Genomic DNA, 26,253 nt, shown 5'->3' with positions numbered 1-26,253 from the left:
GGAAATTAAAGGAACGCTGCAATATATAATTTTCTGAAAATCTGAATTTGTTAATATTCACAATCATTTAAAAATTTTTACATGGTTTTGAAAAAGTCTTTTGATCAAAATAAACGACAGTGAAATATTTTTTTGTGACTACAGTATCACAGGATCCTTCAGAAATCATTCTAATGTGCTGATCTGGAAACATTTCTTATTATTGTCAATGTAAAAAAAAAAAAAATCAGGAGTTAAAAAGACCAGAACTTATTTGAGACAGAAATCATTTGTAACATAATCTACTGTCGGTTTTGTAGTAGCGTACATTGATATTCTTTATGTGTTATAAAAAATATAATATATTCTAAGTAATGACACAAAAATTGCACTAAGTAAATAATAAATAATTTAATAAATAAATGAATTCATCAATCTGAAAATGTCCTTTAAGAGGTTTTTGAGGTTTATGCTTAATACAAGAAGAACAAACAAAAGTTAACAAGAAAAAAAAAAAAACATCTATTTCAACATATATTCTCTCAAAAGAAGTGTTATAAACTTTTAACTTGTTTCCTTCTCAAATAAGTTGATCTTGTTTTGAGGATGTTTATGTCGGTCAATCACACCTAACAAAAAATGTGTGATTGACTGTGAAATGTGCATAGAAGTAATTTCCTTCACAGCTCTCCATCCATGATGCTGGTTGCTGTGAGAAAATTTCCCACAAGTCTATAGCAGCTGTTCTCATGCATTTAAATATCTGCCAGCTTAGAGGAGGTGGGAAGAGGTTCTCGAAAGAGGGTTTCAACACGGCACCGTCTCCTCCTGCCGGAGTGTTGAACACTAATTGCTAATTATCCTTTTAAAATAAAGATTAAACAGCTGTCAAGTTAGATAAATGGAACATGCCCTAATGTTGTGCATACCTGAAGATCTTGCGATGGTAGAGGTCACACCAGTACATCTTGTTGGTGTTCACGTCCACATCTAGGGCCACGGCGTTCTTCAGGATTGGCACTACCTGCGTATAGTCCTTCTTCAGCAGGTCAATGCGTCGGATCTCATGGCGGTTAGTAAACATAAGATAAGGGCTCTTACCTATGAGGGGAACAGAAAAAGTTTCATTAGAGCACTTGTTATCTTGGGATCCTCCCAACAAATGACTGAACTGACAAACCAATTAATAATACGCTATTATGAGACAATCAACATCAGCAAAATCTTTAAAAATAGGACACATAACTTCTCAATTTTCAGTTCACCTTGATAAACTGTGACTTTTGCTTATTAGTGAAAAAAGAGAGCAGAACTCTCACATGTATCCCCTTTTGTTTGAGAAGAGATCCTAATGTCAAGATCACATTTATGATAAATGTAAGATACCAAATTCTACAAAGTAAAAAAAAAAAAAGTAGACTAGGACTAGTGGCTTTTTTTTATTTTATGAAAAATATAAACCTTTAGTGTTTCATTCTGTACTGTATTGTTAATTATTACAACTATGCAGTTAAGCAAATTCAAATAATTCCAACTATTAAAAAAAAACTCAAATTTTTCTCATACACTTGAAAAACTAAATGATCTGGACTATGCCATTCATGTTCATTTTATAGCTCTTTAGTCTTACTGTATTCTACCAATTGTTTCATTTGTCTTTTTTTCTCTCTCTCTCTCTCTTAATGAATTTTTAGAATCTCTGGGACAAAGTTGAGGTTTAAATAAATCATTGCTAAGAACTCAAATAATAAAATAATTTAACTCCAAAATCTACCAACAAATGACTGCGTTTGTGTTGGATTCCACTGTCACATATCAGTGCACATATGTGCTACAGGGCAAAGGTAACAAAACACTAAAAATCGAATGATTAAAATGCTCTCAGAGCAGAAGAATATTTTATCATTTAAATAATTACACTTGCCGGAAAGCAAATGTTGTAAGAATGAAGCTAATGAGAGCTGGCACTTCAAGTATTGCAGCAAAAAAAAAAAAGAAGAAGAAAAAAAAACAGCAGTCTTCTCAGATGGCTAAACACACTAGGGCATATTATATTTAAACAAGCATAGTGGCTGATTTGCACTCATATTAATTAGAAGGGCATACTTGAAAATAAAATGAAAATAAAAAAAAATATAACCAATGTGACTCGCACAAGTGCACCCATTTGTGTGTGTAAAATCACTGACTGAAATTTTTGATTGTTTATTTCATTTGCAGACTGAACACAAGTGTGTTTTTGTGTGTTTCTGCAGCATTGGTTTACTCATGAATGGTGTGTGAGACTGCAGTGCACCTGCAGACCATGATTCAGGTTTCCAGGTTACTGACATGTGGCCAAAATGGTTCTGACAGTTTCCCGGATATTACCCTGCACTGTGGTGTGTATGCAGATGAGTGAGGGTGTGTGTGTGTGTGTGTGTGTTTGTGCGCGCTGCTGGGGAGCTTAGTCACTGTGATTTGGTGCTCAGTCATGCCAACACAGAGTATCACTGACCCTATTAGTTTATCCGCTATGTAGCCCCCCCCCTCCCCCCAAAAAACCTACTTGTAATAGGTGTAATTCATTTTCATCCTGTCACCTGCTCGTGTCACCAAAAAAAACTACGTTCCTGAGGAAAAATCTGTTTTCCCAACCCTCACTGTACCCTTCCTGTGCCCTCTATTATACTTTCATTGAGCTTTTCATCTCTAATAAACTCACTGCATCCGAATATCTCATGGTTTGTATTACTGTAGAGGATATAATGTGATTTGGGTACTTCTTTTGCTCCTTTTACTCTCTAAGGTATGCTGACAGGGATAGAGATTTCAAGCAAAAAGCAACAAGTAATTAATTAATTAATTAATTAATTAAAATTATTTAAAAAAGTGAAAGCTTATTTTTATTCATTCATGCAACATACAGTACAGAATAAAACAGCAATGCCAATAAATCTTTATGCAAATAACCTTGATGAAATAAGGAATGTGTACTAGCTACACACAAAACCAAGCCCCACAATTTGGTGAGGTCATGGTTGATTTGGTAGACTATTATGCCTAAGGTGGTGGAAACACATGGTCTGAATTCCACAACTAACTTCAACTTTGGCTGGTTTTATAATAGGGTTTTTAACTTAAAGGGGGGGGGGGGGGTGAAATGCTATTTCATGCATACTGAGTTTTTTACACTGTTAAAGAGTTGGATTCCCATGCTAAACATGGACAAAGTTTCACAAATTAAGTTGTACGTTTGAAGGAGTATTTCTGTTCCAAAAATACTCCTTCCGGTTTGTCTCGGAAAGTTTTTTTCGAGTATGGCTCTGTGTGACGTTAGATGGAGCGGAATTTCCTTATATGGGTCCTGAGGGCACGTCTGCCGGAAGAGCGCGCGCTCCCGTATAGCAGAGCACTGAGAGGCTGAGCACAGGCATTCACTGATCAGAGCGAGAGCGTCGCGAAATGTCACAAAATGAGTTTGTTTTTAGTTGCCAGTGCAAGACAACCCTGCACAGATTACCAAAAGAGAAACAGCATTAAGGGACCAGTGGATGGAGTTTATTTTTACAGAGCATCAACGGAGTTGTGCAAGTGTTTGTGTTTGTTCCCCTGCATTTCGAAAGATGCTTGTTTTACAAACAAGGCCCAGTTTGATGCCGGATTTGCACATCGTTTATTTCTTAAGGATAATGCAGTCCCAACGAAAAAGGGTCACGATCGTGTGTTGGAACCGCAGGCGGTGAGTAAAACTGCTTCAAATATCTCTGTGTTGTTAACTTAGCTATCGGCGCGTAAGAACATCAAGTAAACAACTTGCGATGTTGTCATCAATCTGCATGAGTAAAACTGCTTCAAATATCTCTGTGTTGTTAACTTAGCTATCGGCGCATAAGCACATCAAGTAAACAACATGCGATGTTGTCACCCACTCGCCAAACCAGACAATCCACAGACATTAGATTCACATATACCTTGATGTTTTTCTATAAAACCTGAGAACAGTTTTGGGGAATTTCATGTTTGGGACAAGTTCACAGAGAATATTTTTTACTGTCCTATCAGCAAAAGCTTCCCTCACAAGACTGTATGATACACAGATGGCCAAGTGTTAGAAATTAATAAAAGACAACCAGAGTGCAAAAAAAAAAAAGGGAATAGTGTAGGGGGTGAAGGAGAGGGAGACAGTGAGTGAGCATGATGAGCAGCAGGTGCTGCGTGGCCAGATGTCACTATGAGAGTGCAGGAACAGCACTCAGGTTTGGCAATGATGAAGGGGATGGGGATGAGATCTCATGTCTCTGTTATTCTCTACCTCCCTGCCTCCCTCATTCCCTCAGCAACTATCTCTCACTCTTTCATACTTGATCTTGTCTAAGCCAAATAGCGCTTTTGCTGAGGCACTGAGCAGTGCTTGTAAGCTGGACAGGTGGATGGAAAGCCCTCCAGATTGTGTTGGAGAAAGAGTGTTTCCTGCTGCACTTCAGAAAGCCCTTATGGACCACTATATTGTCAGCAAATATTTTCATTTTCAGCAAGAGTCAGGATTCAGTAAAAACTCAGAAAGCGAGGGTGAGAAAGAGAAAAAGAAACCGAGAGAGAGAGAGAGAGACAGCAATGTTACTTCCTGCTTTATCTGAGCTGCAATTACATTAACATATAACATGCTGATCATCTTTGATGTCATGACAAATACTTTTGAGAAACACACAAATCAGCACTTTCTCAGATGGCCATATGTGCTCTAAGCATCTTCATTCTGAAGGTGATACACCGCTGACTAAAGGTTTTTTTTTTAAGCTAAAGGCCATGAACTCTTAAAGAGCCTTGATCCTTTTTTACGAAGGACTAAATCAAACATGTTATTTTAATCCTTAAAACATGCTGAAGTGTCAAGAATAAGGTATATTATGCGACCTAACTCCATAAATTTCTTAATTTAGCATTTTTACCCAATTGATTTTATTTTTTTCTACAAGCTGTATCAAACAAAACTACAAAAATAACAGAATCATTTGAAATGCTACTAAAAAGTAAATGGGAGTAGGTGGTTGCAAACAGGGAAGGAATTGACAAATGTTTTTGCTGTTATTAACAAAAGCATAATATATTTTAATTAATTTTTATATATTGTGTCAAAATGTAAAAAAAGAAAATATTATGTATCAGTATCTGAATTGTCATAAATCTTTAAAAAATTATACTGGTCAAACTCTTTACAATAATCCATTCTGTAGTTACTGGCAAAGGTACTAAGCAAGGAGTTATATATATATATATATATATATATATATATATATATATATATATATATATATATATATATATATATATATATATATATATATATATATATATATATATAATATATATATAAACTATGGTAAATGTTTTTTCTCAAGGCTAAAGTAGACTGTCCAGTTAACGGCTCACACTAATTGGAGATCCACCATCATTCTGTTATGATCTTCCACCAAATCATTCATGCTTTTGATCACACACACGCGCGCGCACGCGCACACACACACACACACACACCCACACTGTGCTTTATTCCGAAAACATAATTAACTCCAGAGCAGGGGACACCAAACTCAGTCCTGGAGGGCCGGTGTCCTGCAGAGGAAAGTTGGAGCTAAACTCTGCAGGAGTTTGGTGAGTCCTTCTCTAGACAGTCACCTGTGCTTTTGATCTCCACTCTCAAAGTCCACTATAATTCTCCACTGTGCTTCACCTCTGCAATCATTTCATCCAATAATATCCCTTAGCTGCTTGCAATGGCAGCTAACAGAATAAATGTGAGGCATCAGTCCCAAAGACAACACGACACATTCAAGCATTTGATTTCCTCCACGAGCTGTTCTACCCCGCAGACAGGCATCATCCTATTGGCTGACACCCAGAGTGTAGAGCACATAGAGCATGACATAGTTTCATCAATTTCTAGAGTCATATTTAGAAAGTGGGGTGACATAAAGAAGGTGGGAGTGAAAGCATGAAGATAAAATGATGCATGTGGGAGTGTAACACCTTGACCGACAAGTAACAATGAAAAGAGATGGAGACAGACATGAAAAGTGTCTGTGGTTATGCCAGCGCCCCTCATTTCTCATACCCCCCCCCCCCCCCCCCAAACCCTTCATGTCACTCAGCTGAGTCTCACATTAAGGTCAAATTACACAGCTCAGATTCACTCTCAACAGGTGAGTGACCTCACACTTCTAATGACAGTATGTGACAGGCCTATCAGAGAGCTGGAAGCACATGACACACGTTAGTATAATCCCACACCATTTCACCACACTATCTCCATGACTTCTCCTTTCATTCAAATTTTCCAGATAAGGATTTAAAAAAACATTCATCACAAACAGTCTCTTTACAATATTTTAGAGCTGTGTATAACTAGATAAAAGCTATTTACTCTAGTCATTTTCTTGACTTAAGATTTAATTCATTTCCATGCCTTTGGCAGGATCTGCAAATTCTTATCACAAGCAATTTTCTTTTTTTAAAGACTAATATTTGTTCTGACAACTCACAATAAAAGGCAAAAAGTAAAAGTGAATGCACATCAACATATTTTTTTTATTTATCAAATATATATATAATTTAACCTTTTAGTGGAATTCAGTGGGCACCAACACTTTTTTATCACCAATATTGTATAAAATATGAAAATAATTAATAAATAACAGAATAAATGACAAAGATTTTATCATTTTTTAAGGGTATGTGCACTCCATTTGGTGCTGTGGGTGATATGTACACAAATGATTGGCTTGGGTTTTCATTTATAATATTTGTATCCTCAAATCTAAACAAGTTGATTATGTTAATTCAGATGTATAAGAATATTTCATTAAAACTGCTGGCAGTATTGAGCAACGATGCTCATTTCTTCAGCATCACATATGAAAGGCACTGTCTGTTTTGTTCTGTTTGATTTTGGCTGCATTTGAAAGAATTAAAAAAAAAAACTCTGAATGTGAAATCTGTGAAATTGGACTGGTCGTGTTTTGTCTTACTTACATGGTCACTGAATGCTCTCTGCACTCTCCATTCATATCACAACTCATTATAGCTCATATTGGCACCCAGAGGTCATATTTGCTATTACTATTGTGTCTGAAAAATGGCTGCTATGCCCAGAAAACCAAAGTCTGGAACACGGTGTATAAAAGTGCACTTCTCTCTTATCTTTAATGTGTCTCTGCCTGATATGCTTATGAAGGGGAACAAAAAAAGTTATTAATTTTACATTTTGAAAGATATACCTGACAAAAACATCAAGCTATTCAAATGATTTAATAGCTTGTCTAGGCACACCAACAAGGTGGAACGATGAAGAAAGAATATAAATCACAGCAGCCCTTTAAAAGAGAATTTAGAACGACTGAAAAAAGTTAAATATCTAATCCCTTAATATGAATCTGGATCTGTAATCTTAAACACAAAACAAAAATTCCATTTCATATCACAGAACAAATCAGAAGTCGATCTTAAAAGTCACATTAGTTACAGTACACATATTCTCTATTTTTAGCGCCAAGAACCATATAAAGATTGAAATGTCACATTAAAATAAATAAATAAATAAATAAGTATGGATGCACCGAATCCAGGATTCGGATTCGGCCGAATACTGTGCTTTTTGACGGGGTTCAGTTTCGGCCGAACCTTAGGTTTTTTGTTCACCAAAAAAAAAAAAAAAAAAAATTGAACTCATTTCATGTGAAAGATTAGAGGTTTTATGTTAATTTAATTATGATGCAGGAGATGTGATCTTCCATAATATTTTTCGTAATATTTGGCTACTGCAGTCGTAGTAGGGTGACCAGTAGGGTGACCATATGCGGGTTCATACGGGACACGTCCCAGCCAGGATCTTAATATTGCCTAAAATATCCAGGTTTTTTTGCACTGTGCAGGTTGATCGTTGTGTAACATTCATGAGAGCTATAAAGAGCAGAGCAGATGGCTACTTATGCTTTCGAATCACTTTCACGTGTTTGTTCGTTCGTTTGACTTGAAACATTGTGGCGCACTTTTTTTGGGGGGGGGGGGGGATTTGTACGCAGCGACGCTTCAAGTCAATCGAACGAACAAACATATTTTTGCGCATATTTGCATTGCTTTGATCTTTCCCGTCTTGATCTCACCTTCTCACACGCAGCCCCACGATTGGTCAATTATGTACAATACCTGCATGTTATTGGTTAAACTGCTCTGGATGTTTTAGGCATTATTAAAATCCTGGCTGGGACGTGTCCCGTATGAACGGCGCATATGGTCACCCTAAATCGTAGCCTATTCTACTGTTATAAACGAAAACTAAACAGCCTACTATCCATGTTTATTGAGTTAATGTTCAATTACATTCATTTCAGTTAATTCACCAAACATATTCTGATTTTTAAAAAGAAAAGAAAAACACTAAACTTGGTAATTGTCAAAAAAGTTTTTCTCACTTGTCATCCTGGCATAATGTTGCCTATTCTTTTTTTTTTTTTTACAGTTAAAATAAAATAAAATACAATGCTGTTGACGTTGTTTACTTCATTAATGTGTTTTACTGTGTTAATGGAATAAGGATGCGAGTAGGATTCGGTATTTGGTTTCAGATAGGCCGAACCCCAAAAATCTGGATTCGGTGAATCCCTATAATTAAGTAAAAATTAAAACTATTTTGACCTAAACACACACACAAATATGACATATGACATTTATATGAAACTTACCACACAAACTTGAACTGATATATCAGACCCGAACACAATACCAACTGAATGCAATTTGTGCATACTGTTTTCAGTTTTGTTTGGCAGCTTTACACACTGTACTCAATGACAGTGTTTCTCCAGCTGCCACGGAGCCTATCGGGAGTACTGGAAATGCACTGAGGTTTTACGCAGGCTGATCAGGCAGATGAAGGACAATACAGATTAGCTACATTAGGTACACAAAACCCTCACAATTCCAAAGTATACCATGCCACACCAATCCCATCTTCTTTTTAAAACATACAAGTGGTCAACAAAAAAGAAAGAAGAAAAAAAATCCCACCCTCTTCCTCACTTGAAAAATACACATATAATACACATATAATATAGCAATTTTATTCCATCATCACAATGTAATGTGATGCGATACCATCAAAAAGAAATAAATGGTCCAGAACAGTGAATGGATGGAAATGTTACTGTGGAGTTTCTTACCCACTGCTTTACATGTCTTGGTAACCGGGTCCATCTCGTAACCCTCATAGCATTCACATTTGTAGTCGCCTTTGAGGTTGATACATATTTGACTGCAGGCGTCAGGGTTCTCACATTCGTCTATGTCTGGCAAGGACCATCAGAAAAGCATTAGTAACAGAAAAGATACACAGAGAACAAAGGCTTTTGTAGTGGTGTCCACAGACAAGATAAATGATGCTTGCAAACACCATCTGGGGATTTCTCTACTATCAATTTCAAAGAGAAGACACTGAGAATAAACAAATCCTACATGTTCACAATGCACGTACAACAGTGGGCTTCAGGGAAAATGTGTACAATGTAGACTTGCACAGCATCAAAATGTTGGTGTCTGACATAATATATCGGTTACCTCCACAAGTCTTCTTGTCCAGGAGCTTGTAGCCCGAGGGACATTCACACTCATAGCCGATCTGCCGGTCCTTACATATGTGAGAGCAGCCTCCATTGTTAATGGCACATTCATTCAGACCTATGAAAAAAAAGAAGAAGAAGAAGAAGAAGGTCAGTGAGCCCAGCGGGAACTGGATGGTAAGTGCCCCATGCAACCTGACAACAGCTGGCGATAGACTGTTTCCTTCTCATTTTCTAGGTTGAGCTTCAAGTTTGTGTCAAGACTTTATGAGAAAGTGATGAGGTGAGTGCAGTCCAACTGAAAGACCTGCCTTAAATCCTTGGGGGAAAAAAAAGCAGTGAATAGGTGGAAACTGCTTGTGCGTGAGGTGCTGTGAGAGAGAGACAAAGCAATATGGCAAAGGTCTTGCCAGTATTACATTCGATAACTTTTCTCTGAGCAACAAACACATCTTAATTATGCAAGGTAGACATTAATTACCTTATCACAATTGACCCTTTGAAAAGACCTGCCCCCTTAGTTATACAGTAGTTACGTTCGACAAACCATAGCTCTTTCACAACACACATTGTTCTCATGCAGTGGAAATTACATCTTGACACTGACAATGTGGTGACAGACAAGATAATGCAGTTTACTTTTAGTATGAAACAAAGTGTCAGCTTTCATATTTTGTCATTTTTTAAAGAATTTAAAACAATAAATACCATTTTGTGGCTCATTAATGTGTCGAGACAGATGGCTGTCTTAGTTTAAGCGGCATGTGAACCGATCATCTCTTCCTCTTTACTAGTTATAGCACAAAAATAAACATGAATGAACATCAGAAGGTATCTCATTTCATCTGTGAAGAAACTACAAAAGTCCACTGACGTTAATCTATACTCTTGTCTGGTTTGTTTGTTGGACAAAATAGTGTTATGATTGGTCGGATTGCCTGTCAATCGTACCCCCGAAGGGTAAATTAAAAAGCTGAATAAATACATTAATAAATATGAACTATTTATAAAATGTATGTAAGTTCATATATATATATATATATATATATATATATATATATATATATATATATATATATATATATATATATATATATATATATATATATATATATATATATATTATTTCGAAGATATTCTGCATTTCGAAGATGCTTGTTTTACAAACAAGGCCCAGTTTGACGCCTTGACGATTTGCACATCGTTAATTTCTTAAGGATAATGCAATCCCAACGAAAAAGGGTCACGATCGTGTGTTGGAACCGCAAGCGGTGAGTAAAACTGCTTCAAATATCTCAAATATCAAACTGCACTTTCCACATGTACAGCTTAAAAAAAAAAAAAAAAAAAAAAAGACGACATAAAGTGGAACTTAGTCATTTTCCCAAACCGCTAAGCAAATATATACAGTTTCAGTACATACCACATAGAGACGTTGTTGCTGAAGCTGCTCTTGTTAAATTTCAGCCTCTGGATCTGATTCTGGATCATAAATATACGCTGAATCTGACTGTTAGCCATGGTTTGTTTTGGATGTTTTTTTCCCTCATGGTAATGTCACAGCTTCCAAACACTCTCAACGCAAAAGCCTACTGGCGCTCGTGATTCTTTAGCTCCGCCTACACGTCACGCCTCCAGCCGGTCGTGTTTTTCCGGGAAAAATCGGTACAGACTATCTTTCTCTTATGAATATAATAAAACTGAAGACTTTTTGGAGTTATGAAGGATGCAGTACTACTCTATAGGTACTCAAGATTAACAGGATATTGAGTGAAAATGAGCATTTCACCCCCCCTTTAAAAACCAAAAATATTAATATTAATACTTTGCTTTAAAACAAATAAATAAATACATTTTTTGGATATCAGTGTGACACGATGTGTGCAAGTACAACACAAAGACACAAGAACAAGCCTGACAGTAGAAAAAAAGAGGAGGAAGGACAGCAAGAGAACAGAAAAAAGAGAAGAATAGCTGATGTTAATGCTGAGGAACAGCTGACAGCAGGAGACAGACGGAGGACAGAAACACCACAGGAAGTTCAAGTGAAATAGGGGAAAGAAAAGACAGAGTAGAATGAAAGGAGAGAGGTTGAGAGCAGAGGTAGGACAAATACATGGACCGTGACTAAAAGAAATGCGCACTCAAAAAGTCAGTTAGAGACACTCTCCAACAAGCCAGAAACTCTATTTTCTCTAGGCCGCATATAAATCATATATAACAAGTAAAGGATGCACTAGTGAATATGGTAGAAACGTAATCCCTGGCACCAGTCCTAGTGATTTAGCATGCATAGCTGCAGTGGCCCACTTGAAGCCGGTCCAGAATGCACTGGGCTCAGAGGGGGGCGTCTGCCGTGCGTCAGGTGCCTGCACTAATCTCATCTGCTGAAATTAACACCATCCTGAAGACCCACTGTGGGACCATGCATTTTACATCACGGATTGATAAAAGAGTGAACATAACCATGAGGAAAGAAAGAAATAGAGAGAGGCCGAATCGAGGGAGGAGCTGGCATTTCCTAAATACCATATCGGTTTAACATACACCTCCAAGGTGTTTGAAAACTGTCTGAACATTTAGTTAGTAAGATGTTTTTCTTGTAAAGGTGAAGAATGCAATATCTATGTGACTAGCAATGCCACAGAGCCAAATGCTAAAATATATCGATTTTTACATTTTATGACTGAAAAGTGAGTGGTTTTACCTGAGCACAGCTGAGCCACAATTTTTTCACTGTTGTAGGTGGTTGATGGGAATTTCTAAGCAGCTGTGTGTTCTGAGTAGCTGCTAGGTGGTTGCTAGGGTGCAAAATACTGCAATGACGTGGTTTAATGTAACATCCGCAAATCTGGGCATGTGACTAAATGTGCCAGCTTTCTTTTATAGTGCGTTAGAAAAGATGAGACCACCTCTCTGTACAAAACTTGCCACATTGTTGGTGTGCAAATGTTTGCATAAATAACCATTTATTCAAATTAAAATGTTTATTGCTTCAAATTTTCGCACTGAATATTCATCTTGTGTGAACAGGCTTTTTTAGTCTTTAACTTTTTTTCACTCATTTTAAATGTAAATTCAATTGCTTAAAAAAAGTATCTCAACCTTCAAAACACTGCTGTTATTATTATTAACTGAAACTAAAACTATTAAAACCATTTTTGCTAATTGAAATATTAGATAAATATTAGATGAAACACTGAGCAAAACAAAAAAAAAGAAGCACTAAAATAAATAAAAACTAAAATACAAGTAAATTAAACCTAAATAGTAATGTTTAAAACTAATAAAAATTCCAAAAACACATAAAATTTGTAAAATTGAATATATAAAAATAAAAACCAAATATGCAGAAAAGATGTGAAGTGAAGTGACATTCAGCCAAGTATGGTGAACCATACTCAGAATTTGTGCTCTGCATTTAACCCATCCGAAGTGCACACACACAGAGCAGTGAACACACACACACACACTGTGAATACACACCCGGAGCAGTGGGCAGCCATTTATGCTGCGGCGCCCGGGGAGCAGTTGGGGGTTCGATGCCTTGCTCAAGGACACCTAAGTCGTGGTATTGAAGGTGGAGAGAGAACTGTACATGCACTCCCCCCACCTACAATTCCTGCCGGCCCGAGACTCGAACTCACAACCTTTTGATTGGGAGTCCAACTCTCTAACCATTAGGCCACGACTTCCCCACAACTATGCAGTTCAAGATATGCAGTTCTACTCCAATTCCACACTACAGTTTGAGCCAGAAGTTGAGATATTGAACTGCTCAAACAAACAGAGCCCCACAAGCATTCACACTCTTCAGGAAGTTGACCAATGAATGGTTTACTACAGTTGTCTCTGTACGTTGAACGTGGAAAAATACAGATATTTTAACATCAAATGTTTTTTTTTTTTTTTAACTTTTTCAGCTCTAGCTCATCGCCGAAGAAAAATTCCAGTTTCCCAATATGATGAAAGACAAAAACAGAGAGAAAAAAAACAGATCTATGGGAACCTGCATTCTCTCTGGAGGGCAGCAGTGTATGCTGGGCACGTTCTCCTTGTATGATAGCCCCCGAGGGAAGACTCGCACTTTGATCTTACTGATCGCTCTGTGGGTAGTTGGCCCTTGATCAACTGAAGCCCCTAATAAGCCAACGCTGTATATAAGCTTAAATTCTGGTCTAGAATTTCTTTTCCCTCTCCAAACCCAACACTCCAAGTGAGAAAGGAAAAGCTGAACCTAGTTCACTGGCTGCAGGCATAACATTTTAAATTTTTTTACAATTCTATCTTTGGTTTCCCACACTGTCAAAACTTACATTAAAGTCATCATATAAAATATCTCATATAAAATACTTGCATATGAAACCTAATTTATAAAGTCCCAAATATATGATAAGTTAACTGAGGATGTTTGCATTGGTGCAAAAGTGGCTGAACTCACCGCACTCCTTCACAGGCTCATCAGACCAGTCCTTGCAGTCCTTGAGACTGTCGCACACTTTACTGCTGTCGATACATTCCCCGCTCTTACACATGAACTTCAGCAGACCTTCACATTTGGTGGCTGTCAAGGATACAATAAAGAGTTCTTACAGTTCTGGTATTTCAGTCGTAGCACATAAACAAAACTAAATTATGTAGAGTACAAAACATGAACCGCCATTACACAAAACACATTTTCAAACAACACTCATTGCATGAATTTTCATTTTGCTCTTTGCCGTACAATGACAACAGACAGTGACAAGATGCCATCAAGCTCAAAACAAGAACATAAAAGCACCATAAAAGTCTGTGGAATTTAACACTATATCTCAAATCATGTAAGGTCAATAAAATCGGTCTGTGTGAGAAACAGGCTGGAAAATATGGCTTCAGAAGATCTGGAATTTAGTGCACAAATCATATGGACTACTTATTTGGTACTTTAATGGTCTTCTTTTTTTTTTGTACTGTCTGGATCTTGACAGCACCCCAGCTCACAGTATGTTTCAAAGAACATTGCTTTTAAAGTCTAAATATCTTTAAAAGAAATATCTTACCAAGACTACATTTATGGTCAAAATACCATAAAGCAGTAATGTTGTAAAAATGACTGAAATCTAAAATGAAGTGTTCAATATTTATATGTATTCTGAAGGTCACACTGGATTAAATTTTCACATTTTTTAGCTTTTTTGCATTTAGTCTTATTACTTCTTATGATTATCCATCTTGGAAACATAGCTTATGTGGTAGCTTATGTGGAAAACATGATACATATTTCAGGATTCTTAGATTTTTTTTTTGTAATATTATTAATGTGTTGACTAGCATTTTTTTTTTTTATTATTTTAATGCATCTTTGTTTACTGAATGAAATTATAAATTTGAATAGCAGTGTATGTGTATGGGAAAGAGCACTGAGCACACTTTTTTTTGTGTTTCAGAGGAAAAAAGTCATCTGAAATGGCATGAAGGTAAAAAAAAAAAAAAAAGGACATCAACATTTTGGCCAAATTATGCAATTACAACATGATTTATCCAAATAAATTTAAAAGTTTGTCCTGGAAGAACCTTCCTATCAACCAACTGTAGCCCTAATTTTACCCCTAAACCTAACCCTTTAGTCACAGGACTCTGACTTATCAACAGAAATGTTGTTTTAGGACCAACAAAGGATGCTGATCCTATGTTCAACTTAAATCATGTTATGGATCTACATGATTGGATGCACTCTAGTCTTTCATCTTGAACTGAACTGAAAATGCTGCTAGAAGAGGGGAGAGATGAAGAAGCTAATCAAAAGAGTGATAGGGAAAGGGAGAAGATGGAAGTTACTCACTTTTGTTGATGCAGCCAGCCTCGTCGCTGAAATCTGGACAGTCGTGCACTTTGTTACATTGTTTAGTGCCGTGAATGCAGGAGCCGTCGCCGCACTGGAACTCATCAGGACGACAGGTCAGCACAGCTGTACAACAAAAACACGGTTTATATAGGACTATCATTCCGTTAGATATATATATCAGCCTTACCAAATAATCAATATCTGGTCATTTTGCGGAAAAATGCAGAGCGGAGTATGATTTACTGATTCCCAGAAGTGGTCATTCCACCTAATTTCAATTCCAAAATCTGCTGACATCCTTGTCAATGGATAGTACACATTTTCTGTTTTTAAATATTCGTAGTTAATTTTGAGTAAATGATGGTGATAAAATAAAATAGATAGTATATAAGATATTATAAAATATATAATAATTAAATACATTTTAAATAATATTACATACCTATACATTTGTTTATTATTATTTAATGTATATGACCTTGTTTTTTAGACATCTTTTTAAACATCAGCCATTAAAACACATTTTGGTTCACTGCAAATGTGTTATTTAAATATAAGTCACTTTGGAAAAAAGAATCTGCCAAGTAAATGTAAAGGACTAGATAAAGCCATATGTTGGTAAAAGCTGTTAAAAACATGCACACTAAAGCACTCCATCACACTTTCTATAGTAAAAAGTGTGTCACACAATAGTCACACATTGCACCTCTGTTTGTGAACTTTAGTTCTAAAACAGCACATGCTTTTGGCTTTTACCTCCTGTCAGATCTCAAGGTAATAGCTTATTTACAAGAGTTTCCTCAGAAAAAAAGCTCTGAAGATTAAAAACAATCAGTCACTTACTCTGGGGCATAAGCGAACACACTGAAGAAAGAAAAATGTGCTGTTCGACAAAGAAAGGTCTTAATTTTTCACATTCGTCTTTTAAAATCTCTTTAATCATTCATACGGTGTAATTTGGAGGAGCTGCGGAGGGAGAACATTCACCGTGATCAGTTTCACTAGAGCACATCAACTTATCTCATGCCAGCTCTCTTGCCTCTATACACTGCTTAAAAATACGTTTGATCTATATTTTTGTCCTAAAAGAGCAAAAAAAAAAGAGCATGTAATGCAGCAAAGTGATAAAACTGATTATTAAGTAATTTCATTCATTCATTTGCCACACAGCAATCCTCTCCAATGTAAATACCTTAGGAAAAATGCTTGAGAATGTTAAAGGGGGGGTGAAATGCTAGTTTTTTACACTGTTAAAGAGTTGGATTCCCATGCTAAACATGGACAACGTTTCAAAAATTAAGTTGTACGTTTGAAGGAGTATTTCTGTTCCAAAAATACTCCTTCCGGTTTGTCACAAGTTTCGGAAAGTTTTTTCTAGTATGGCTCTGTGTGACGTTAGATGGAGAGGAATTTCCTTATATGGGTCCTAAGGGCACTTCTGCAAATATCTCTGTGTTGTTAACTTAGCTATCGGCGCGTAAGCACATCAAGTAAACAACATGCGATGTTGTCATCAAACTGCACTTTCCACATGTACAGCTTTAAAAAAAAAAAAAAAAAAAAAAAAAAAAAGACAACAAAGTGGAACTTAGTCATTTTCCAAAACCGCTAAGCAAATATATACAGTTTCAGTACATACCACATAGAGACGTCGTTGCTGATGCTACTCTTGTTAAATTTTAGCCTCTGGATCTGATTCTGGATCATAAATATACGCTGAATCTGACTGTTAGCCATGGTTTGTTTTGGTTGGTTTTGTCCTCACGGTAATGTCACAGCTTCCAAACGCTCTCAACGCAAAAGCCTACTGGCGCTCGTGATTCTTTAGCTCCGCCCACTCGTCTCGCCTCCAGCCACTCGTGTCTTTCCGGGAAAAATCGGTACAGACTATCTTTCTCTTATAAATATAATAAAACTAAAGATTTTTTGGAGTTATGAAGGATGCAGTACTACTCTATAGGTACTCAAGATTAACAGGATATTGAGTGAAAACGAGCATTTCACCCCCCCTTTAATGATCAGTATATTAAAAATATTAGTCTTCTTATACACTTACGACAGTTGGTCTCATCAGACTTGTCCTTGCAGTCTACATCTCCGTCGCATTTCCAGTTGAGGTGAATACACTCTCCACTCCTGCACCGGAACTCTCCTGCAGTGCAGTGGGGTTTTTGAGGCTCCGTCCTGCGGCTGCAACGCTCCAAAGATTCGTCCGACTTGTCTCTGCAGTCGGGATCTCCGTCGCAGCTCCATGGCGCTGGGATACACTCGGAGTCGTTACAGCGAAACTCGTGCGGCCCGCAGGTGCTGGCGGTGGCTGCCGTGCACTTCTCCTCATCGCTGCCGTCGCCGCAGTCATCATCCCCGTCACAGACAAACGTGGGAGCCACGCACAGACGATTATGGCACTGGAACTCTTTAGCAGGGCAAGCCTTGGCATCTGGAAAAATAAAGAATGTACTTTATTAACACAGAGTCTCAAAGTCCCTCAAATACATATACAGTATGTAAAAACATTACTTAAACAATAAATCAGTTCAAGGTTCAAGGTTCAAGGTTTCTGTTTAATGATGCAATATAACCAAACCAATGAGGTACCATTACAGTAAAATGACTGAACCACACTTCTCACTGGAAATTTATGGCAAATGCAGCATGAGCTCAAACAGAGCTATCCTGTGCTGATGTGAGCTCCGTGACCTCACTGATTCAACTGTGCTGCAGATGACCTGAGATTCACACTTCAGCCCCACACTGGCACCAGACACTAAATGGGCTTAACGGTGCTGTAGTAAACGCCTGTCCATTCTTTAATGGGGTCAACCACCCCACCGGAATAACCGTTCTGAAGAGCTGTAAGGCGACTGGGTATTACATTCACGGAGGCCAGTTTTGTAAAAGGATTTGAAATGGCTTACGAGCATGTGATCAGGTGTGAGCATGTTTGACTGGATGGTATATGAGAGAAATCGATCCTGATTTTTTGTGACTTTGTGTCAATAAACCTGTAAATATGCAAACAACTTGCAAAGAGCAGCTGGGGCTCATAAATCACTTTTACCAACAAAACAGTGACATTATCAAAATTGAATAGCCGGATTTAAAATCAATGTTATTTGTGCTGCTCCCAGAAAGGTCATTCTTCTTGTTTATTAGCTGATTTGTAGTTCACATTTCTGTCACCTACGCTAGTTGCTTTTCAAGTCAATTAAAATAATGAGAAATTATGCTAATTGTCTTTTTATAAAGCTGATTAGCCAACAATGATCTATAATAAAAATTAAAATTAAAATTTCCAATCAACAAAGTCTATTAGGAAAGGATGCTCTGCATCTGCTGATGACCAGTCAAAGGTTTCTTCAATGACCATCGAACAGCTGAGAGGAAAGTTGTAATAATATTTTCTGGAAACTGTAGATTTTATCTAGATGCTACATTTCTCCACCCTCAAGGTCAAGGCAGCAAACAAATGTAGCATGTTCTTAAAATAAAGTAACGTGATTGGATCTTTTTTGTGTGTACAGCATTGAAGGAAAGTTGTATTTGCTTTAAGCAGGGGGAGATTGGATTGGCTGACCCTTCCTGTCTTTGGAGGGATGGAGACAGCAGCCTAAAACAACATCCTCTCAGAGAGGAACAGAACAACCATGGACAGCTTTATTATATACCACTGTCACATTCAATCTGGAATGAAAATCAAACCACCCAGCACTAAACACTTGCAGAAGGTGTGGATTGGATGCATACAATATTATCACATACTAAATAAATCTACACTAAATATTGTTTAGTGGTGCTTGCTAAGTGGTACATTGAAGAAGAGACCAGAGATATTTCTAGGGGCATTAACAGGATTGTTTACTTGGGCAAGTAAGCAGCCACCCAAAATATCCCAAAAACCAACAAGAACATCCTAGAAACTGCAACTAATTGAAACACCCAGAACACCTTCCTTTATGACAATTAACCATGGTTTTACTACAAATGAAACCAAAAATAATTATTGTAAGTTATTGTATTTAAATCATGGTAACCGCAAATTAACCACCAGTATTTGTACTATTTGTAAGAATACTGTGGATATACAAATTTTAACAGCCAAAAAAAAAAAAAAAAACATGGTTACTACACTTATACTTTAATAAACCCACTGTTAATTTTCATAAGCGTTAGCACCCACATACTCCTAAAAACTATTTAACATTAGCATGCTAGCATCTTTAGTTTTTTTCATGGACAAGGACTTAAATGTTCTTAAGAAAACGTAAAAAAAAATAAAAATAAATAACATTTCTAAGTATAATCAATCACAAATACAAAAACAGAAATATACCACAAAATACTATTTAAAAAAAAATGTTTTACTAACTAATGTTTTGTACCAAATGCCTAAAAATGTCATTCAAAGGCTGCTGTGTGGATTTTGATGCCATCTCGTTTAGAGGTCAGGCACAACAGTGAATGGATTTTAGAAGAACGGAAAGGAAAAGCTCAAAGCAGGTCAATTGAATTCCACTGACCAACGTCAAATACTCATTCCCCGGGCCAACAACAGACAGGTAGTAGATAGGGCTTTACATTAACAAGATCTCTGTGGCCTTGAACCGCACAAGCAAACAACAGAGAGCTGAAAAATATATAGCAGAACTAAATGTGAAAGAATTACATGCAGCTACACAGAGAGACAACACAGAATATTTGACCAGAACTAACTGTTGTATAATATATGACAATCACATATGTGTTGATGCATGGCACACTACAGGATATTTCCACTTTACAAAACATTTCATCATTAACTTTTTCTATAAATTACATAAATGAACCTGCAGGTAGTGACAAGTCTTTATGAGTCATTGAATCATTCAACCAATTTTTTTTAAACCCGTTTTTTTTTTACAAGCGATTGTTTTTACAAGTGATTGTTCTTACGTGTAAGTCACTATATAATTCAATACAACCAATTATTTTAAAAACACTGATTCATTCAGTAAGAAACAAGTTACTTCATTCAGTTAGTTTGTTCAAATAGACAATTTATTCTGATTCACTAATGTGAGTTTACTCAAGGATGCACAAAGTAATGTGCATTTATGACATTACTATGACATTTGCAATGAATTTAGAATAATAAATATTAACTTATTGGGCTCTATTTTATCGATCTAAATGCAAAGTGTAAAGTGCACGGGGCAGGTGCACTCAGGGCGTGTGCAAATCCACTTTTGCTATTTTAACGACAGAAAAGCGGTTTGTGCGCCCGGGCACATGGTCTTAACGGGTTGTCCCTATTCTCTTAATGAGTAATGGGTGTTTTTTTGGGCGTAATGTGCAATAAACCAATCAGAGCCTCTAAAATTAAACAAAATAAACATTTGAAATATATCAGTCTGTGTGTAATGAATGAATATAATATACAATAATATACTTTTTGAATGGAATTAGTGAAATAAATCAACTTTTTGATGATATTCTAATTATATGACCAGCACCTCTATATTTGTCTTAAATTTGTCCATTCAACCGGAACAGAAGAAAGTATTTGTATATGTTTAAAAATACACACTACACCTTTTAAAAGCAATGGGTCTCATTCATGAAACATTCGTAAATATACGAGTAAATATGTGAGTGATTTGCCCGTAAAGAGAACTTCCCGAAAACTCTTCTCCTGATTCACAAAAACTTCGTAAACGTCAGATGTGATAGTGAAATGTGTGTGTGTGTTAATGAATTCCAATCAGTTGTAAATGGGATGCGCATGCACGCTCACTCTCAATTACCATAAATCCCGCCCATTAAATCCGACTGACAACTATATATGAGCATCATATTATGACACCAAACGAAGGATTTCAACATGTCTTCTCAAAAGCAAATGAAACATTTAAATTTCTCAGCTGCAGAAATTGAAATTTTATTATCAGAAGTTCATTCAAAATGCCACGTTTTATTTTCAAGCGTATATAGTGGCGTGTCAGGTCCTAAAAAAAGGAAGCTTTGCAGCATATTACAGATGCTGTTGATAGAGTTTCATCTGTTAATCGAACAGTCCCAGAAGTGAAAAGAAAAACCGTATGTAATTACTATATATAATATTTTTTTCAAAATGCTGTGTAAATATGTACCCGATTATGAATTAAAATGCAGCCGTATTAATGAGCAAAACGTTCAGACGTTTAACGCACTATTTACGCGTGGCTGGGAGCAGGTGTAGATTTATTTTGTACCAGCTAACATTTGGAAAATACGAATGTTTTAATGAATCCGAAAATTTATGCCAGAACCACTTTACACGCGATTTACACAAAAATTTCTTCTGCTCGTGTTTCATGAATGAGACCCAATGTGTCTGAAGACTGGAATATTTTTAACACAATACTTACACCAAAGATATTTCAATTTAAATCACTACCCCATATCTGTGAGAACAAGCCACCGGGGGCAGCTTTAGCACTGAGGTTCATGCCATACTCAGCAAATGGCCCGAGGCATCAAGTCAGCACAGAGTTAATGATGCATTCGCCACTGTCCTCCATCAGTCCGTATTATTATAGTATCCCGTATCAGAAAGAAAGACTAGCCTCCTCCGGGGAGAAAGACTGTAACCATGATGCACTGAGCTGAGGGAAATAGGTGCCACAAACATACTGAGGCAGCTAAAGACTGCGATGCTTTGGATGAGATCTGCCTCATGAAGCTTTTCCCAGTGCTGACAACAGCACCTGCAGGCACAGCGTAAGGAAAAGAGGATATACTAGCAAGAAAGAAAAATTGAAGAGGACAGGGAATTAGTTCAGGCCGGTAATTCTGTAAGCCCTCGGTGTGGTTTCTTTAGTTAGTTAGCTTTTGAAGGAATAAAAGATTTTGTTTGGGAACTCTGGTTTATGACTCTTCTTGTGTGAAAAAAACAAACCGGTAATGTAGATCTGGCGGTGAGCTACCGTTTCACTGAATCTCTGCTGTAAATTCAAGTTTTGATGCATTTCCAAGATTTTGACTGGACTATCTGTTTGGACAAAAACCTGTACAGTGCAGGATGAGTCATCAAAGTCATTTGTGCTCCATTTTTCAAGAAGAGTCTAATTACAACATCTCTGCTAATTAATGTCTAATTGAGTCAAACAATGTTACAAAATAAACCAAGAAGGGACAGTGGTCTAAGGAAGGAGGACAGTGCATTAAAGGGGGGGGGGGGGGGGGGGGGGGGGGGGAGGGGTGAAATGCTATTTCATGCATACTGAGTTTTTTACACTGTTAAAGAGTTGGATTCCCATGCTAAACATTGACATTTCAAAAATTAAGTTTTACGTTTGAAGGAGTATTTCTGTTCCAAAAATACTCCTTCCGGTTTGTCACAAGTTTCGGAAAGTTTTTTTCGAGTAGGCTATGGCTCTGTGTGACGTTAGATGGAGCAGAATTTCCTTATATGGGTCCTAAGGGCACGTCTGCCGGAAGAGCGCGCGCTCCTGTATAGCAGAGCACTGAGAGGCTGAGCACAGGCATTCACTGATCAGAGCGAGAGAGTCACGAAAAGTCACAAAAGAAGTGTGTTTTTGGTTGCCAGGGCAAGACAACCCTGCACAGATTACCAAAGAAAAAACAGCATTAAGGGACCAGTGGATGGAGTTTATTTTTACAGAGCATCAACGGAGTTGTGCAAGTGTTTGTGTTTGTTCCCTGCATTTCGAAGATGCTTGTTTTACAAACAAGGCCCAGTTTGACGACGGATTTGCGTATCGTTTATTTCTTAAGGATGATGCAATCCCAACGAAAAAGGGTCACGATCGTGTGTTGGAACCGCAGGCGGTGAGTAAAACTGCTTAAAATATCTCTGCCTCCTTGTTAGTGCGTCCGCCTCCCATGCCTGAGACCCGGGTTCGAGTCGTTGCTGCTGCTGCTCTCGTTCAGTTTCAGCCTCGGGATCTGATTCTGGAACATAAATATACGCTGAATCTGACTGTTAGCCATGGTTTGTTTTGGATGGTTTTTTCTTAACGGTAATGTCACAGCTTCCAAACGCTCTCAACGCAAAAGCCTACTCGCGCTCGTGATTCTTTAGCTCCGCCCACACGTCACGCCTCCAGTCGGTCATGTTTTTCCGGGAAAAATCGGTACAGGCTATCTTTCTCTTATGAATATAATAAAACTAAAGACTTTTTGGAGTTATGAAGGATGCAGTAATACTCTATAGGTACTCAAGATTAACAGGATATTGAGTGAAAACGAGCATTTCACCCCCCCTTTAAGCATTTGATGTGACCAACCTGAATTTGAATGAGCTTTTTACCACTCTCATTTTCTTGCATTTCTCAATCACATTTCAGCTTGCCGATGTGTTTATTGTAAATAAAAATAAGTTAAAAAGCAAAAATAAAGTGCCAAATGGGTATTTAATGGGGATGAAGGGTTTAACAGCATTTAGAGGCAGTTCAGCATCTATTTACACAATAGCAACGATATTTGCTCTTAACGCAAATAGCTTCTGCCAAATCTGAAACGCACATGACCTGCTAAAAGTGAATTAGTCAGCCAATAGGAGTATACTTGCATTTAAATGTTATAACACACATCAACTAAAAGCCAAGAAAACTAAAACTTTTATTCAATAGGATCTTTTAACTGACTTTAATTTAACCTAAAATGTGCTTAATGTGTTAGCATCTGAATGAACTAGTTTCAACCAACTCAAAGAAAAGAATGAAGTCTGAATCAATCTGTATAATTTGGTTTATTCCAATAAAAGTAATTTTTATTGGTCATTCGTATAACCTGATCTGACTTATAAAACCAGAAAAAAGCTCGTCAGGTTCATTTTTACAGAGCGGAAATAACTGAGAGAGCAGTTGAAACGGTCTGAATCTCTATTATACCGTTTGGAAAATGACTGACCCCTCTGTGCAACAAAATCATTTAGAGCAGAGCTCTGTGGAAAAACCTCTCTGCACCAAGCCTTCAGCTGTTTACGGTGAAAGGAAAGACATTTTCACACCCGCTGAAGTGCGGCTATATGTTGACCAGGGGTAGAGGGGCATTACCTTTGGGTGGATAAGCAAATGGCAGCGCAGATGAAAGGGAAATATCAGGCTATTGTCAGGGGATAGCGGAGGTTCAGCATAACATCTGGCATTACACGGGTGCAAACACCTCAGCCCATGCAACTGTGTGCTGAGTACAGCCAACATTCTCACCCACATAAAGCACAAAAGGCCAAAAGCTTCCCTCTATCGACGGCACTAAGCAAACAAAATAGTCCACAACAGAATAAAACACATCAGACTCATGTCATCAAAATTCATTTTGGCATTATCAAAAAGTAAATGATTTATTAATTTCACTAGGAATCATGTTGAGTTCCTGTTTTCTTCAGTCAGGGTGCTAGCATATATCAGAACAGCACATATCAGAATTCATTAGCTTCAATGTCACGCAGGAAATAAATGAACACCAAGAACATCGTCACACCAAAAATATTTAAAACACAGCGCGGCTTACACTTTCTGCCAGTGCTGTAATTAGAATTTTACATGGATGCATGAAAACAGATTTAATATTTGCCCTAATCACATTAGCTGTCAGTAATAACCCCGCGGATACTGATATAATCAAATAAAGAGATATTCTTATGTAGCATCTAGCCCCTCTGAATCTCCCTTGAGGAAATGCTTCAATAGATGCTGTAATACTTCATTATTACGGCCCTCCTCAGTGGTACAGCAGAGGCTGGGTGTTGTAGGTGGTGATCGGTTGTGTTTTTCAGTGATGACAATTTTCACAGCACCCAGAGATGTGCTAAAGCCTGGGAATGGAAATGGAAAGACGAGCAAAAAAAGCGAGAAAGACAGAAGATCTGTCCTGCTGTTTCGAATCCTAGCAAGCTGCATAAAATGACATCCTTAATGGATAATGCGACCTCAAAATTTACAAAAACTTCTGAGATAAATCATCCAAGAAGCCAAATTTATTTTTTAAATAAATTAAATTATATATTTAAAAGTATTTTTTTTTTATAAATTAAATAATATAATGATACATTGCCAGTTATATTTATAACTAAAAAAGCTAATATTTACATAGTTACTGACAGACAGAAAGTATGATTGAAGTCTTACCAAGAACAGCAAAAATAACACACTCACATAAACTCTGTGCAATTTGTACAGTACTCCCACACATAACCTCTTTCACCACTAACATACTGGTTCACATGTTTGTCTTTTCCAACTTTTCTGGTATTTTATCCCTCCATTTCAATATTTTTATCTGTATCGGTGCACTTCAAATCCTCCCACATTAGGATCTACTGAGTGTCACCAGCTTCCCTCGCTTCTCTTATCTGATCTCACCATCATCTCAAGGCAATGATCGACATTACACGCCTCAGTGCTTGCCAGCAATTTCCATTCGATCTTAATTGATTGAATAGGCTCTGGTGTGTGGCCAAACTAGCTATATGAGAATGAGATCACAGTCGAGTACCTGTACATTTCAGTGCTAGCAGCAATGCACACAGCAAACATGACCTTCCTCTGACCCTGAGTGAGCTGCAAATGCAACTTCACATTTATGTTTGATTGTCATGAGAAATTCTGTTATAAATATTGAATGTAGTTCAAATTTGAGTTGCTGTTCCAGGGTACAGTTTAAAAGTTCAGGGTTGGTAAGACATAGTAAGAAGTGTAATATTGTGAAATAATATTACAATTTAAAGTAACTTTTCTATTTAAATATATATTTAAAATAAAGTGATGGAATGGCAGAATTTTCAGCATCATTACTCCAGTCTTCAGTGTCACATGATCCTTTAGAAAACATTCTAATATGCAGATTTGCTGCACAAAAAAAAAAAAAAAA

At 37.2% G+C, this 26,253-nt stretch overlaps 1 protein-coding gene across 2 annotated transcripts in view; it reads right to left on the bottom strand.

The window, feature by feature from the left end:
• LOC128015666 (low-density lipoprotein receptor-related protein 8-like) overlaps positions 1-26,253 on the bottom strand; it is a 147,610-nt gene that overhangs the window by 25,507 nt on the left and 95,850 nt on the right. For both annotated transcript variants that reach the window (XM_052599709.1, XM_052599708.1), the window contains exons 5-10: positions 17,456-17,839; positions 15,397-15,522; positions 14,014-14,136; positions 9,571-9,690; positions 9,177-9,302; positions 909-1,080 (exon numbers count right to left, since the gene is read on the bottom strand). In XM_052599709.1, the coding sequence (XP_052455669.1) occupies positions 909-1,080; positions 9,177-9,302; positions 9,571-9,690; positions 14,014-14,136; positions 15,397-15,522; positions 17,456-17,839 (1,051 nt within the window). The remainder of the gene's footprint in view (positions 1-908; positions 1,081-9,176; positions 9,303-9,570; positions 9,691-14,013; positions 14,137-15,396; positions 15,523-17,455; positions 17,840-26,253) is intronic.

The sequence above is a fragment of the Carassius gibelio genome, chromosome A6 (genome assembly GCF_023724105.1).
Source record: "Carassius gibelio isolate Cgi1373 ecotype wild population from Czech Republic chromosome A6, carGib1.2-hapl.c, whole genome shotgun sequence".
Lineage (NCBI taxonomy): Eukaryota > Metazoa > Chordata > Actinopteri > Cypriniformes > Cyprinidae > Carassius > Carassius gibelio.
The sequence above is the reverse complement of the archived record's forward strand: the minus strand, read 5'-3'. Positions and strand labels throughout refer to the sequence as shown.